This window comes from Erinaceus europaeus, chromosome 17 (assembly GCF_950295315.1).
Source record: "Erinaceus europaeus chromosome 17, mEriEur2.1, whole genome shotgun sequence".
In the NCBI taxonomy this organism is placed as follows: Eukaryota; Metazoa; Chordata; class Mammalia; order Eulipotyphla; family Erinaceidae; genus Erinaceus; species Erinaceus europaeus.
Window position 1 is genome coordinate 10,151,410 of NC_080178.1, and position 16,352 is coordinate 10,167,761.

The 16,352-nt window shown below is 50.9% G+C and overlaps 1 protein-coding gene across 4 annotated transcripts in view; it reads right to left on the bottom strand.

The window, feature by feature from the left end:
* The window catches only part of SLC15A3 (solute carrier family 15 member 3), a 17,672-nt gene extending 1,860 nt beyond the window's left edge, over positions 1 to 15,812 (bottom strand). Inside the window, exons 1-6 of one of the 4 annotated variants that reach the window (XM_007519651.3) lie at positions 14,698 to 15,809; positions 8,646 to 8,935; positions 7,203 to 7,350; positions 5,650 to 5,760; positions 3,974 to 4,142; positions 297 to 455 (exon numbers count right to left, since the gene is read on the bottom strand). In XM_007519651.3, coding sequence (XP_007519713.1) covers positions 297 to 455; positions 3,974 to 4,142; positions 5,650 to 5,760; positions 7,203 to 7,350; positions 8,646 to 8,935; positions 14,698 to 15,246 — 1,426 coding nt within the window. In that variant the 5' untranslated portion in view covers positions 15,247 to 15,809. Of the gene's footprint in view, positions 1 to 296; positions 456 to 3,973; positions 4,171 to 5,649; positions 5,761 to 7,202; positions 7,351 to 8,645; positions 8,936 to 14,697 lie in introns of all 4 variants that reach the window. The other 3 variants (XM_060176279.1, XM_060176277.1, XM_060176278.1) reach the window with 3 other exon arrangements.
* Positions 15,813 to 16,352: the final 540 nt, after the last annotated feature.

A 16,352-nucleotide genomic window follows, 5' to 3' on the forward strand; every position in this document is an offset into this window, starting at 1 on the left:
CGGGTCTGCGCACAGGGTAACGTGCATTTAAACAGGTTTGCTACTGCCCGGCCCTCTGAAGCTCCCTTTTAGTCTGAGGCAAAGGGGAACAGCAACTACAAAGACACAGGGTGGGCAGAGCCCAGTGTGGGGGAAGACAGGAAACACTGTGTCCCCAGCCTGGCCTGGTTTAACCCAAGTGCTGCCACTGAGTCCCGTCACTTACTCCCACCTTCTGTGCAGAGGAAGCCCAAGGGCTGACCGGAATGCCAGCTGTGTGTGCGTGCGCGTGTATGTGGGGGTGGGGTGCAGGGTACCTGGGATGCTGGCGAAAATCTCACTGATCCCAATGAGCAGGTACTGTGGGACCTGCCACCAGATGGACAGTGGTGCCGCGTAGTACGTTTCCTGGCCAATCTGCTGGGCCACCGTCTGGTTGAGCTGGATATATTGTAACCGCTCCCTTTCCAGGACTCCTAGTATGGGTGTGGTGGGGGGGGTTCAGTCAGGCTCACCTACAGAGCTCTGCATGTGATAGCTACTCACTAGGGAGCCGATGGTCACATAGCAGTTAATGGGGAAAAAACTGGGAGTTGTCACTATCTGGATGCTGACTCTTTCTCTTTTTGCCTTGACTGCTAGGAAGCTCAGAGCTGGGATCTGCCCAAGGCAACAGGTCTTATGAACTGAGAACCTGTTCTACGCTGGGCATTCAAAATGCATGGCCAGCTGGATTTGATCCCGGCTGTGTTTCAAAGTTTCAAAGCCGGCCCGTGTTCCATGGTTTCACATAACTCCCTGACTGCCATGTTAAGTAACATACGAGGCTTTCTTTTTCAACGTTTTTTAATTCTTGTTTTTAAAAATATATTTATTTATTTGGTATTGGATAGAGACAGAGAGAAAGTGAGAGGGGAGGGGGAAATAGAGATGGAGAGAGACAGAGAGGCACCTACAGTCCAGTTTCACCACCTGTGAAGTTTTCCTCCTGCAGGTGGGGACCAGGGATTTGAACCTGGGCCCGTGCACACTGTGATGTGAGTTGCACACCGTAATGTGAGTACTCAGCCAGGTGCACCGCCACAGGCGCCCCCCTTTAAGGACTCAATTATTTATTTGTTAGAAAGGAGGAGAGTGAAAGAACCAGAGTCTCACTCTGGCACATTCAGTGCAGGGCCTGAGCTCAGAACCTCATGCCTGAGAGTCCAGCATTTTACCCACTGTGCCACCTCCTCGACACTCACAGTAGGATCTCTAGCCTGGCTTCTGTCCTTCCCCTTCATTGCTTAGAAAATAACTGGGTTCTGGTGGAGTAAGTGCAGGATGTGGAGACGGGATTTGAGCTCTAGTCCTGCCCCAATCTCTGCCTGGCTGTGTGAATTTAGGCAAATCACTCGCCCTCTCTGAGAGCTATAGGTAGCTTCCTCTAAAGGAAGGATGGATAAAGATCCCAAGGTCACCCAACACTGGCTGAAAAAGAAACTCAAAGTAGCCCAGGGAGAGAGCTCGGCATCAGAGCACAGGACGCACATGTCTGAGGCCCCCAGAAGTTCCTCAGGCCAAAGCTGAGTAGTGCTATGTTCTTTCTCTAGCTCATGAAAACACACACATGCACACACACTTTTTAAGAGTCTCTGAGTGGGTCGGGGAGGTGACACGCCTGGTTAAAGTGTACATGTTAGCAAGTGCAAGGTTCTGGGTTTGAGCCCCAGCTCCCCACCTGCAAGGGTCTGCTTCACATGCAGTGAAGCAGGTCTGCAGGTATCTATCTGTCTTTCTCTTGCTCTCTCCAGATCCCTGTCCTCTCTTAGTCCTGTCTAATAAAAATTAGAGAGAAAGAGAGAAAAAAAGGAAAAAAAAATGGCCACCAGGAGTGGTGGATTTGTGGTGCCAGCACCGAACCTCACTAATAACGTTGGTAGCAATAAAATCATAATAATAATTGGTTCTGAATAACTTCAGCATCATTATGAGACTCACTGAAAAGGCTGAAGGTTCTGTAGTAGTAAGAAAAGACTGTTGTAGGGGGTGGGAGTAGATAGCATGATGGTTATACAAATAGACTCTCATGCCTGAAACTCCCAAGTCACAGGTTCAATCCCCACACCACCATAAGCTGGAGCTGAGTAGTGAGTGCTCTGGTAAAAGTTTGTTATATCTGAGAACCCTTTTTTCATCAGTGACTTCAGTCCATTTTGAAAAGTAAAGAGAGTGGATAATAAATATACTTTTTAAAAAATGGCCCTGGGTCTGGTGGTGGTGTACCCGGTTGAGTGCGCATGTTACAGTGCACAAAGACCCAGGTTCAAGACCCCAGTTCCCACCTGCAGGGGGGAAGCTTCACAAGTGGTGAAACAGTGTTGCAGGTGTGTGTGTGTGTGTGTCCCTCTCTATCTCCCCCTTCCCTCTCAATTTCTGTCTCTATCCAAAATAAGTAAATAATAACTGAAGACCCTATGAGTCAAAGAGGTAGTTCAGTGACAAAGCACTCAACTTGCCTTACCTACATGAGGCCCCAGGTGATACGGCTTCTCTCTCTCCCTTTCATATTTTGCAGGTAATTTCTTCTTTTCTTTTTTTTCTTTCTTTCTTTTCTTTCTTTCTTTTTTTTTTTTTTTTTACAAAAGCCTTCCTAGTTTTCCAGGGGGCTGTGTATTTGGAAAATGCACTCAAAGACCATCAAATTAGCTCATTTGGATAGTGCACTGCTTTGTCATGGGCAAGACTTAAGTTCAAGGCTGGACCTCACTACATAAGAGGGAAGGGTTGATGTTGGGACATCTTTCTTTCTCTCTCTCACATCTCTAGCTTAAGAAAAAATTCGACCTACATTGACAAATGCATTCAGTGAGTTTATCAAGCACACACATGCATCATTCATAGTAGTGGGAGAAAAAAAATATCTCTACCTTCAAGGGAGCTGCCATCCCATGGGGGAGAGTATTTTTCCCCCTCTCTCTTTTTAAACCTTTTTTAATTGTCTTTATTTATTGGATAGAGACAGCCTGAAATGAAGAGGAAAGGGGGTGATAAAGAGGGAGAGAGTCAGAGAGGCACCTGCAACAGTGCTTCACCACTCGCAAAGCTTGCCTCATGCAGGTGGGGATCAAGGGCTCGAACCCTTATGCATTGTAACATGTGTGCTCAACTGCATTGTAAGATGTGCGCTCAACCAGGTGCACCACCGTCACCCCCTCCCCCCCTTTTTTTTTAACCAGGGCACTGTTCAGCTTTGGCTTATGGTGGTGCAGGGGACTGAACTTGGGACTTTGGAGCCTCAGGCATGAGAGTCTCTTTGCATAACCATTATGCTGTCTACCCCTGCCCATCCCCCTTTTTATTAACAAAATTTTTAATTTTTAATTTTTTTTTTTTTTTAGCAGAGTACTGCTCAGCTCTGGCTTATGGTGGTGCAGGGGATTGAGCCTGGGACTTTGGAGCCTCAGGCAGGAAAGTCTCTTTCCATAACCGTTATGCTATCTACCCCTGCTCTCGGCCCCTTTTTGGGGCCAGGTATCGGTGCATCTGGCAGAACACACATGTTATCATTCACAAGGACCCTGGTACCCTCCTGCAGAGGGGAAGCTTTGCTAGTGGTGAAGCAGTGCTGCAGGTGGGTCTCTCTCTCCTTTCTTAATCTCTTTCTATATCCAATAAATAAGTAAATGAATAGAAATATTAGTATATTATTATTATTTATTAGTGAGAATGAGGGGGGAGAGAGAGAATGAGGAAGAGAGAGCCAGAGCATCATTCTGCCACATGTAACACTGGGGATTGAACTCAGGGACCTCATGCCCTCAAGTGCAATACTCTAACCACCACACCACCTCCCTCCCCCTCTACCTGACCATCTGTCATGGTGAGGGGAGAAACAACTCTCTGAATTCTGGGAAAGTAAGACCCGGGGAGGTTGTTCTCAGCCAGGGGCCACAGCATCAGCAGGAGCTGAGGGGTAGCCTGTGCTCCCCCCCCCCGCCCTGCACCCACACACCTGCCACGATGACGGAGGTGAACCCAAAGAACATGCCGAGTGCCATTTTCTGCAGAGCCGAGGGGAAGAGCTTGCAGCTCCGCAGCAGTGGGTCGAGCACACGGTCCTTCAGGGGCACCAGCACCAACACCACCGCCACGTTGGCCAGCAGCAGCCAGGCTTCCGGGATCTGGGCAAGAGGGAGCCACGGGGGTGCCCTGGCTGAGCAGAAGGAGCCTTGTGGGGTGCGGAGTGGGGGATGGGGGCGGGGGGGACCACTGGGGACACTTCAGGGTCCTGGCATGTGGCATCTGCCTGGGGTAAGGGAGGGACATCTGGTCACCTGGATGCCACTCAGTGGTCACTCTGGGCTGCTCTGGTTTGAGAAGTGTGACAGGCCAAAAAGTCTAGGTGGAGGGGCTGGGAGTTAGTACACACATTATCATGTGTAAGAACCCAGGTTCAAAGCCCAGGTCCCCACCTGCAGGGGTAGAAGCTTCACAAACAGTGAAGCAATGCTGTAGGTGTCTCCATACTCCCCTCTATTTTTTTTGCCTGTATCCAAATAAACAAACTATTTTAATGTTTATTTTAAATGGCTTTAATTTTTTTTACCTATCTATTTATTGAATAAAGACATCCAGAAATCATGAGGGGACGGTGGGATAGAGAGAAAGAGAGACAGAGAGACACCCACAGCACTGCTTCACCACTTGTGAAGCTTTCCCCCTGCAGGTGGGGACTGGGGACTCGAACCAGGGTCCTTGTGCATTGTAACATGTGCGCTCAACCAGGTGCACCACCACCCGGTGCCTTCAATGGTTTATTTTAAATTTTTTATCTCCTTTTCCCCCTCTACTTTTATTAGATAGATAGGACAGAAAGAAATTGAGAGAGAAGGGGGAGAGAGGGAGAGAAAGACACCTGCCAACCTGCTTCATTGCTTGTGTAGCATCCCCCCCTGCAGGTCGGGAGCAGGGACTCGAACCCAAGTCCTTGCACTTGGTAATAGGTGCACTTAACCAGGTGCATCACTGCCTGGCCTTTAAAAGTTTGTTTTCTTTTTAAAAATTTCTTTTAATATATTTATTTTTTAATTTTATTTTCCCTTTTGTTGCCCTTGTTTATTGTTGATATTATTGTTGTTGTTGTTGATAGGACAGAGAGAAATGGAGAGAGGAGGGGCAGATGGGGAGAGAAAGATAGACACCTGCAGACTTGCTTCACCACCTGTGAAGCGACTCCCCTGCAGGTGGGGAGCCAGGGGCTCTAACCAGGATCCTTAAACCGGTCCTTGCGCTTTGCACCACGTGCGCTTAACTCGCTGTGCCACCACCTGGCTCCCAAAAGTTTATTTTCAAAAAGTCCAAATGGAAGACAGGGACTGGAACCTAGGGTCCCAGAGATGCTGGGAGCTGGGTGCAGAATTCTGAGAGGGGTGGGGTGGGGGGACCTGAATGTGACAAAGGGTCATGCATTCATCTCAGGGCCACTGGGAGGGCAGCCTTCTAGAAAATTCTCTATAGCAACTGAGACTCTCCAGGGAATTCCCAGACTGTGGCATGAGGTGCGCTGCCCCTGCAGGGGACACTTCTTGCACCCCAAGGAGGATGTCCTGGCTCTGGGGGAGGGAAGTGCTAGCGTGGTTTCATTTCCTCTTCTCCCAGGACTGAACCACCTGGCCACCTGCATCTCACCTTATAGCTGCTTCTCCCAGTGCTCTGGACCATGAAGCTGTTGGTGGGGCCAGCTGGGAAAATGTTGGGGATCCGAAGGTGGAGGCCCTGCAGAACGTAGGTGGACTGCATCTGCCGAGGACACAGTGGTGGGCTGGTCAGCACTCTGGAGCAAGGAGGGGCTTCCCCATCGCGGCCCTGGACCACTGGGCAGAGACCCAGCTCCCATCCCCATGGGGGTATGCCCACAGCCACATCCTGGGGCCCCTGGTCTGACTCAGACGAGTGACTCCAGGGCCTGGCACTGGGAGAGCATGCATTCTAGACAGCATGGGTGTGCTGTGACATGGCTGTCCCTGCAGGGAGCTCTCTGACTCCGAGGTGATGCAGGCAAGAGCTGTGCAAGCAATGACCCAACCAACGGATGGATGTGGACATGGCCAGACAAGAGACCAGACCAGGCAGTGCCCCTAGTAAAGGGGCTGGGGCTGAGGAGGGGCTGGATCTGCCCAGAGACGCAGCCCCCCACCAGCTGAAGGCTGTCAGTACTCTGAGGGTCAGGAGTCCCTGTGCTGGCTGACACTATTCATCTCTGTCCCCGACTGGCCTGTACAACCCCCATTCCTGTTAATGGATGGCAGGAGGCAGTGGCTGGGGCACAGGGGCTGATGGGAAGCTGCTGCCAACCCTACACACACACACACACTACATACCTAGTACACACATCACACACACTACATACCCAGTACACACATCATACACTCTACATGCCCATCACACACTACACACCACAAACACATATGACATCAACGCAATACTACATGCCACACATATAACCAGAACACACATGCTACATGCCACTCACACACATATACATGCCAAACATATGTATGCACACACATACCACATACCATGCGTGCACAGTACTCACACTCATACCACAACACACACATTAAATAACATACACACCGCACCGCACCATACAAACACCACACACACTTGCACCCACACCCACTAGCCTGCCCCTTGGGGATTGTGAGAAGCAGTGGTTCTCACCTGGCTGTCCTCTGAAACTGAGGCACCTCCCTCCACCCCCAACCCCTCCAACAGCAATTTGTAGTCTGGGCTGGGACTCAGAAGTTTGTATTTTTTTGAAACCTCCACGGTGGTTCTGAGGCCCAGTCATGCTGGGATCTTGCCCTAACTTGTTGTGGGGCCCTGAGCTGCCCCCTTGTCTCACCAGGGCTTTGTGGGTCAAGCCAGGGTCTCTGAAGGCTAAGAGGCGCTGACGGAGGCCCTCATCTAAATCACCATTTTACACTGAGGAAGCCAGGGCCCAGAGAGGGGCGACTTCTCTGTGTGGCCAGCCCCCAGCCCTGCTACAGAACTCCTCCAGGTGCCCCTTAGGGATTTTCATTGGTGGGGGGCTCTGTGGGACTCCTCACCACTTGCACGAAGCAGTCCGCATCCCTCCCTTCCTCTTCTCACATGGCCTGGGCTTCCACAGTGAGAGCAGAGACCAGGAAGCTCAGGCTGGCAGCCCCCTCCCCAAGCAGGACGGCAGGAATGCTTACCTGGAAGTACACCATCCAGTAGGGCACCAGGGTCACCATGACAGGCAGGATCTTCACCAGCACCTGGAAATTGGCCAAGTCCTCTTGTGGGGAAGGGCCGGACTGGGGAGAACTCTGGTCAGGGAGCAGTTGGTCTCCCGGAGGGTCTCTGTGAGGCCAAGGAGGGCAGCAGATGGGACGGCAGCCCTCATTAGTTCTGCCTCCACCACCACCACCACCATTAGCATCACCATCATCATCATCACCATGACCACTATCACCATCATCTCCATTATGGTCACCACCACTGCCATCATTATCACCATTATCACCTCCACCACTTTTCCCTTCATGCAAAAGCTGGTGTGACGGAACCAAAGAGTAGTTCACCTAGTAGAACACATACCTTGCCAGGCACAAGGCCCTGGGTTCAATTTCTAGCACATGGGCAGCACTGGGGAGCTCTGTGGATGGGGAGGCGTTATTGTGAAATCTCTCTCTCTCTCTCTTTCCCTCTCTTCCCCCTCCACCCCTTCCAACCAGAAGAGGGCTCAGCTATAGCTTATGATGGTGTCAGGGGGCTCTCTTTCCCTCTCTATCTGCCCTTCCCCTCTCAATTTCTCTATCCAATAGTAAATAATAAATAATTTTTTATATTTATTTATTTTCCCTTTTGTTCTTGTTTTTTTATTGTTGTTGTAGTTGTTGTTATTGAAGTTGTCGTTGTTGGATAGGACAGAGAGAAATGGAGAGAGGAGGGGAAGAAAGAGAGAGGGAGAGAAAGATAGACACCTGCAGACCTGCTTCACCACCTGTGAAGCGACTCCCCTGCAGGTGGGGAGCTGGGGACTCAAACCGGAATCCTTAAGCTGGGCCTTTGCGCTACCACCTGACTCCAAATAAATAATTTTTTAAAGAGAGAGAGAGAGAGACTACAGCACCAAAGTTTCCTTCAATGTGGTGGAGGCCAGGTTCGAACCTAGGTTGTGCGCATGCCAAAGCAGTGCGCTATCCTAGTGAGCTATTTTGCCTACTTTTCTTTTCCTCCCTCCCTCTCTTTCTGCCTGCCTTCCTTTCTTTTTGCCACCAGGGTTATCACTGGGGCTCAATGCCTACACAACTCCATCATTTCCTGTGTCTTTTTTTCCCCCCTTCTGATGGAAGGTAAGACATAGAGACCAAGAGAAGTGAGAGGCAGAGAGACACCCGCAGCACTGCTTCACTGCTTGTGGAACCAGGCCCTTGAACCTGGGTCCTCAGGCATGGTAACGTGCGTGCTCAGCCAGGTCTCCCCCACCCTCTTATAGTTAGTCCATGACCAGTGCCTTGAGCTCCAGTGCCACTCAACGGATACGTCTCCATCAAAGGGCCACCACCGTGGGCCCCGCCTCCAAGGACCATGCCTCCCCTGGGGGTGGGGGGGGGGCAGCCACGAACCCCACAGTCCCAAAGCCCCTTCCTCACCTGGTGGCACGTTGGCACCACAGCCGGGGACAGCAGCTCTGGAAGGCAAGCTTGAGCATAGAGGACACTTGGCTGCCCGTGGGGGGCTTGGTGACAAAGATGGGGGTGGCAAAGAGGAAAAGGACAAAGGCCAGGCCCAGGCAGCACACAAGGACGCTGTAACCCAGCAAGAAGCTGATGTTCTGCTGGATAAAGGCCACCACCAGCAGCGACAGCACGGCTCCCAGGTTGATGCTCCAGTAAAACCAGTTGAAGAAACGGCGTGTGGTCTGGCGGCCGAGATCCATCACCTGTGGGCCGGGGGGGGGGGCGCAGGAAGAGCTGAGGGGGGTCTGGGGTACCTGCACCCTCATTCCTACACATACACACATCTGCGGCCTGTGGGTGGGCACTGGGACACTTGGCTACCCCTGATCACTGAGTAGACACTCAGCAAATATTTTTCTTGGAATGAATGAATGAATAAACAAACAAATGACCGAGTCATTCTCTCGGGATTCACTTGTTACTGCTGCGGACATTCCGGCACAGCTGTTTTTCCATGTCCCTGGCACACAATGTCATTTTTAAAATTTTTTTGTTGCGACACAACAGAAGTCTCTGGTGTCATTTGGTTCATTTGATTTATCCCTTTGCCTTTGACTGAGCCACCTGCACCACCAGCCCCCTTACAAGCGAGATGAGCCAATGATGCGCTCAGCCAATGGTGAGCTCAGGGCTGTTGCCCGTTATTCTAAATGATGCTTGGGGCTTGTGAGGCTAGAAGCCAGATTGGGAGCTTCCTTTGCAGCTTGGGGGTGCAAGGCTTTTCTTTTTAAAAATCAATTTATTTATTCATTATTAGATAGACACAGAAATTGAGAGGGGAAGGGGAGATAGAGAGGGAAAGAGACAGAGAGACACCTGCAACCTTGCTGCACCACTCGTGGGGTGGGGATGGGGGGGGGCTTGAACACTGTAATGTGTACAGTTAACCAGCTGTGCCACCACCTGGTCTCTTTTTCTTATTTTATTTTTAAATTTCTTTATTGGGGAATTAATGTTTTACATTCAACAGTAAATACAATACATGCATAACATTTCTCAGTTTTCCACATAACAGTACAACCCCCACTAGGTCCTCTATCACCCTTCTTGGATCTATATTCTCCCCACCCACCCGGATCTGTATTCTACCCACCCACCCACCCCAGAGTCTTTTACTTTGCTGCAATATGCCAATTCCAGTTCAGCTTCTACTTGTGTTTTCTTTTCTAATCTTGTTTTTTCCTTATTTTATTTTAATGCTTTTTTTTTCTTTTAAAATGTACTTTGGATACATAGGGTGGAGGTAGGTAGCATAATGGTTCTGCAAAGAGACTCTAATGCCTGAGGCTTCAAATTCCCAGGTTCAGTTCCCCACACCAGCATAAACTAGAGTTGAGCAGTGCTCTAGCAAAAAGAATGGATAGATATAGAGAGAGTAGTTGAGAGGGAAGGGGGAGATAGTGAGAAAAAGAGACACCTGTAGCACTGCTTCACTACTTGTGAAGTGTCCCCCTCCCCAGCCCGCAGGTGGCGACCAAGGGCTCAAACTCAGGTCCTCGAGCATGCTAATTAATGTGTATTTCATCCAGGTGCACCACAAAAGTTTCCCTTCCCTTCCCTTCCTCTCCCCTCCCCTCCCTTCCTTTTCTTTCTCCCTTTTTCCCTTCCTCCCTTCCTCTCTCTCTCTCTCTCTCTCTCTCTTTCTTTCTTTCTCTCTTTCTTCTTTTTGAAATATTTTATTTATTTTTTGAGAGAGATTCAAGGAGAAAGACACAGAGAAACACCAGAGCACTGCTCAGCTCTGGCTTATGGTAGTGCAGGGGATTGAACCTGGAACTTTGGAGCCTCAGGCATGAGAGTCTGTTTGCATAACTATTATGCTATCCCCCTTCCCTTTCCCCTTCTCCTTCTTTTCCCTTTTCTTTTCCTTTCTTTTTAAGATAGAGACAGAGTCAGAGAAGAATCGACAGCACCAAAGCTTCCTCCAAATGCAGTGGGGGCCAGGCTTGAACCTGGATTGCACATATGGCAAAGCAGCGGACAATCCCAGCGAGCTGTTTTGCCCGCCTGCAAACGGTTTTCTATAATGACCCAGCTCTCCTACCCTCCCCAGCTTGTCCACTCTGATATATAAAGTCGTGAGGTCTTGAGGTCACTCCTTCAGCCAAACAAAGTTTGGCATAGTCAGCAGAGTGCCCAGCACTGGGTTAGCAAAAGCAAAAACAAACAAACAAAAAACACCCAGGACCTCTAGCAAGAGGAAAAAGGCTGAACATCTTTTTTTTTATTTTTTAAAATATTTATTTATTTTTCCTTTTGTTGCCCTTGTTGTTTAGCATTGTTGTGGTTATTGTTGTTGTTATTGATGTTGTTGTTGTTGGCTAGGACAGAGAGACATGGGAGGGGGGACATAAATAGGGAGAGAAAGACAGACACCTGCAGACCTGCTTCTCCGCTTGTGAAGCGACGTCCCTGCAGGTGGGGAGCTGGGGGTTCGAACTGGATCCTCAAGCCAGTCCCTGAACTTTGTGCCACAGGCGCTTAACCTGCTGTGCCACCTCCCAACTCCCAAGGCTGAACATCTTCACCCAGGATCTCTATCAGTTTCTAGCAGTTTGGCACCTGGCCCCTTTCTGGGGGGCTAGCTTGGGTCAGCTGTACCTACCTTTTCCCCCAGACCCCTGATTTTGACTCAGTGGATCTGGGGCAAGGCCTGGGCATTGGCATTGGCATTGGCATAAAAATGTTGGGGGATAGGTGGTGACACACCTGGTTGAATGAATACACCACCATGTGCAAGGACCCAAGTTCAAGTCCCCGGTCCCCACCTGCAGGGGAGATGCTTCACAAGTGGTGAAGCAGTGCTCTAGTTGTCTCCCTTTTTCCTTCACTCTCTATCTCTTGAGTCTCACTCAGTTTTTCTCTGGGGCCGGTGATGGCGCACTTGTTTTTGTTTGTTTTAATTTGATTTATTTATTTTCCCTGTTGTTGCCCTTGTTGTCTTTTTATTGTTGTTGTAGTTATTATTGTTGTTGTTGGATAGGACAGAGAGAAATGGAGAGAGGAGGGGAAGACAGAGAGGGGGAGAGAAAGACAGACACCTGCAGACTTGCTTCACCTCCTGTGAAGTGATTCCCCTATACGTGGGGAGCCGGGGGCTCGAACTGGGATTCTTATGCTGGTCCTTGCGCTTTGTGCCACATGCACTTAACCCGCTGTGCTACTGCCCATGGCGCACTTGGTTAAGCACACAGATCACCATGCACAAGGATCCGGGTTTGAACCTCTGCTCCCTCCTCAACTACAGGGAGAACACTTCATGAGCAGTGAGGCAGGTCTGCCAGTGTCAGTCTTTCACTCTCCCTCTCTCTCCTCTTCCCTCTCAATTTCTCTCTGTAACTGTCAAATAAAATAAAATGGAAAGGAAAAAAGAAAATTTTACCAGGAGCCAAGGATTCATAGTGCCAGCACTGAGTCTCAGTGTTGACCCTGGTGGCAATAAAAAAAGAAAAACAAACAAACAACAACAAAAATGGTACATGGGACTGAGGAGACAGTTGTGGTCATGCAAAAAAAAAAAAAAAGCTTTCATATCTGAGGTTCTGAGGTCCCAGGTTCAAGATCCACTACCACCATTAGCCAGAACTGAGCAGTGCTCTGGTCTCTCTCTCTCTTTCACTTAATTTTTTTAAATTATATTTATTTATTTATTGGTTAGAGACTGCCAGAAATTAAGAGGAAAAGGGAAACAGGGAGGCAGAGAGATACCTGCAATACTATTTCACCACTTGTGAAGTTTTCCCCCTGCAGGTGGGGATCAGGGGTTCAAACCCTGGTCCTTGCATGTTGCAACATGTGCACTCAACCAGGTGCAGAACCACCTGGCCCCTCTTGCGCTTTGAAATAGATACAATATTAAAGAAGAGAAATATTTCATTTTAAAAAACATATATATATATATATATATATATATATATATATATATATATATGTTTGTGAAGACTAGGACTTGAGGTCATTCCTTGAGGAAAAGTATCCAAATGTGAAATCCACTTTCCACAAAAGAGTTTAAAAGCACATTTCTGGGAGTTGGGTGGTAGCACAGCGGCTAAGGGCACATGGTGCAAAGTGCAAGGACAAGCGTAAGGATCCCGGTTCGAGCCCCCAGCTCCCCACCTGCAGGGGAGTCGCTTCACAGGTGTCTGTCTTTCTCTCTCCCTCTCTGTCTTCCCCTCCTCTCTCCATTTCTCTCTGTCCTATCCAACAACAACAACATCAATAACAACAGCAACAATAAAAACAACAAGAGCAACAAAATGGAAAATAAATAAGTATAATAATAATAAAAAAGCACATTTCTCTGGAGGTTCAGAGGGGTACTCTCAGTAATGGGCAGGGTGCCCTCTTCTTATGGAAAACCCGTGCTCTGGACTCTCAAGCAGAAAATTGAATCCATCCCATTGCAGTGGCAGGAGGAAGCTTCCCTTTGTTAATTGGATGTAACTGGATGTGACAATCGCCCCTCTGTAGGGAGCACAGGCGGCCCACTCCGGATCTGAGGGAGCTGGCCCCCAGCCGGGCACTTTCAGATGATGGATGGCCCCTTTCTGGAATCAGCATGTGTGCTGAAATGAGCTCCTTCCTCCTGGCTAGAGCTACCTGCCAGATGGTGCTCACCCCTCCCACCTCGCACACACCATCTGCCTGCTTCCTGAATTCTGCAGCAGTCCTGTCCTTGCTGGGGGGCACCCACTCCTGACGCCCCCATCCCCTTGCTATGCTGTAGGCGGCACCATTTTTAAAGAGCCCAGTGACATCATCCTGGACTCACATGATTTCCCAGCCCGGGAACCAACATGCTTAGGGTGCAGGGTCGGGCCTGGGCAGCAGCCTCACCCCACCTAGAGCTCACTTCCCAGTGAGTAGCAGACTGCATGAAGTCTGGGTGGGTGGCCTCTGCGGGAGGGAGAGAAGGGAGGCACTAATGGTGCCGCCCTCTGGAGGCCAGTGAGGTTAAGGGCTCAGAAGGTGCAACAGAAGAGTAGAAATTGGAGAACAAGCAAGCAGTGGTGCATTCACAACAGGAGTTGAAGACCTGGGTTTGAGCTCCCCACCTGTAGGGGGAAGCTTCATGAGCAGTGAAGCAGGTCTGCAGGTATCCTTCTTTCTCTATTCCTTGTCCGGCTAGCTTGGCCTGACAATCCCTCTCTATTTTCACTTCCCCTCTCAATTTCTTTCTTTTTTATAAATATTTTTATATTTATTTATTTTCCTTTTTGTTGTCCTTGTTGTTTTTTATTGTTGTGGTTATTGTTGTTATTGATGTCGTCATTGTTAGATAAAACAGAAAGAAATGGAGAGAGGAGGGGAAGACAGAAAGGGGGGAGAGAAAGACAGACACCTGCAGACCTACTTCACCATTTTCGTAGCGACTCCCCTGAAGTTGGGGAGCCGGGGTCTCCAACCGGTTGGGATCCTTACGCAGGTCCTTGTGCTTCTCACCATGTGCCTTAACCCACTGGACTCCTGGTGGTGCTGGGCATTGAACTTGGGACCTGGGTGCCTCAGGCATGAGAGTCTGTTTGCATAACCAGTATGCTCCACAGGGAACTCTTTCTCCCTCTGTATCTACCCCTTCCCTCTTGATTCCTTTCTCTCTCTCTCTCTCTCTCTCTCTCTGGCTTTGATTTTACCAGAGCACTACTCAGCTCTGGTTTATGGTGGTGTGCAGGATTGAACTGGGGACTTTGGAGCCTCAGGCATGAAAGTTTCTTTGCATAACCATTATGCTATCTCCCTCCACCCCCACCTTTGTTTCTAGCAAATAAAAAGAAAAAGAAATCAACAAACCCATGAAAGTGCTCAGCCAAGGGCCCAGCCATGGAAGACTGAATGTCCGTCCCCCCCCCCCCCGCCCCCAACACACACAAGCAGAAAAGGGAAGTGGCTTGTCCAGGGTCACGCAGCGACCTGGTCCCGGGGACCCCAGGGCCCAAGTGCCTCCACCCCGGGATGAGCCACTCACCTGGTCGGCCCCAAAGGAGGGGAGGTTGCTGCGGACGGAGCTGGCGGCCAGGCCGAGCAGCAACAGAGCCCCGTAGATGGTGGGCGCGCAGTAGGGCGCGGGGGTGGCGGGTGGGCAGCCGGGCGCAGGGCAGGCGGGCTGCAGGGGCGCGGGGAGCAGGGACCCGCAGAAGGAGGCGCGGCCGTCGGGGCAGGCGGTGGCGGCCAGCAGCGCGGAGCCCGCCAGGTAGAGCAACAGGCTGAGCGCGATGGCGCACGAGCGGCCCAGGTACACGTCGGCCAGCCAGCCGCCCACGGGCGCCAGCAGCTGGGACGCGCCCAGGAAGACCAGCGCGGCCCGGGAAGCCTGCGAGCCGGCCCATTTGAAATCGGCGCTGTTGAGGTACAGCACGAGGTTGGCCGCCACCCCGAAAAAGGCCAAGCGCTCCAGCACCACCACCAGCAGCAAGGCCGCCGCTGCCACCCGCCGCCACCCCCGCCGGGGAGCCCTCAGCCTGCGCCCCAGCAGTGGCCTGAGCTCCCCGGACACCGAGGGGGGCTCCCCAGGCATCCTGGGCACCCCTTCTCCCACGTGCTCCGCTCCTTCTTAAGTCTCTCTTTCCACTCCCTAAAACCCTGTGCCTTCCCTTTTCACCCCTTCTGCTCCCCCCTCTGTGGCCCTGAATCCCCTCTTCTCAAGGAACACCCCCACTTTCTCTCCCGCTGCTGCTCCTCAGATTAATCCACTTCCTTCCCCCCCACCACCACCCCCAGTTCCTGACTGGCCCTTCTCCCTCTACAGCCACCCTTGAACTGGCTCTCCCCGTCCTTTGTCCTTCCTTTCCTCTTGTTTTTTTAGGGGGGTAGGCTCCCCTTCTTTTGTTATTGGTTTCGCCTCCTGATTGCCTTTTTTAACTGTTGTTTTAACTCTCCCCCCTCCCACCAAGCCCACCAAGAGACCTGCCCTGCACCTCCAGGAGATGGGGTGCTCTCTCAGGGGCTGCCTCTGCCCCCCACCCCTGCCCCAGGACCCTGGTTCTCCCTCTTAGTGACTTAGCCTCTGTCCAGTTTAGGGCTTCTATGGAGAAACTCTGGGCACCCCTGACTTCCCCTTTCACTGCATCTGTGGCCCCCCGGCCTGTCACATGGCCCCTTGGGAGCACAGCTGCCTCCCAGCTTTCAACAAACCTCCTTCCTTCCTCTGCCCCACCCCCTCGTCCCCAGTCCTGCTTTGGGAATGTTTCCATCTTTCACTTTCATTTCTCTCCAGACCCATCCTCCTGCAATCACATTCCAAATCCTTAAAGGACTCTGAGGCGTGGGTTCATCCCTGTACAGAGATGGAGACCTGGGGGAGGGGAGGGGAAATAACAAGTTCATGGTCATTGCGCTGGGGGGTGGTGTGGGGGCGGGGAAGCCACAGTCTGGCTCAGGGCTACAGAGGAAGCGCTCAGCCTGCCCCCAGGATTGTGCAAATGATCCTGTGAGGACAGAAGCTAGGGGCACTATAGTCCAAGTCCCTGGGGGCCCAAAGCTAGCCTCTGCCCTCCCATCTTGATCTCCAGCCCACTGGGTGCTAGGGAGAGAGCACAGTGGTGTGGCACAGGCCATGGGGTTCAATACTGGCCACTGCCACCCAGCAGAGCCCTCTCATGAAAATAAATAAACAAACCTTTA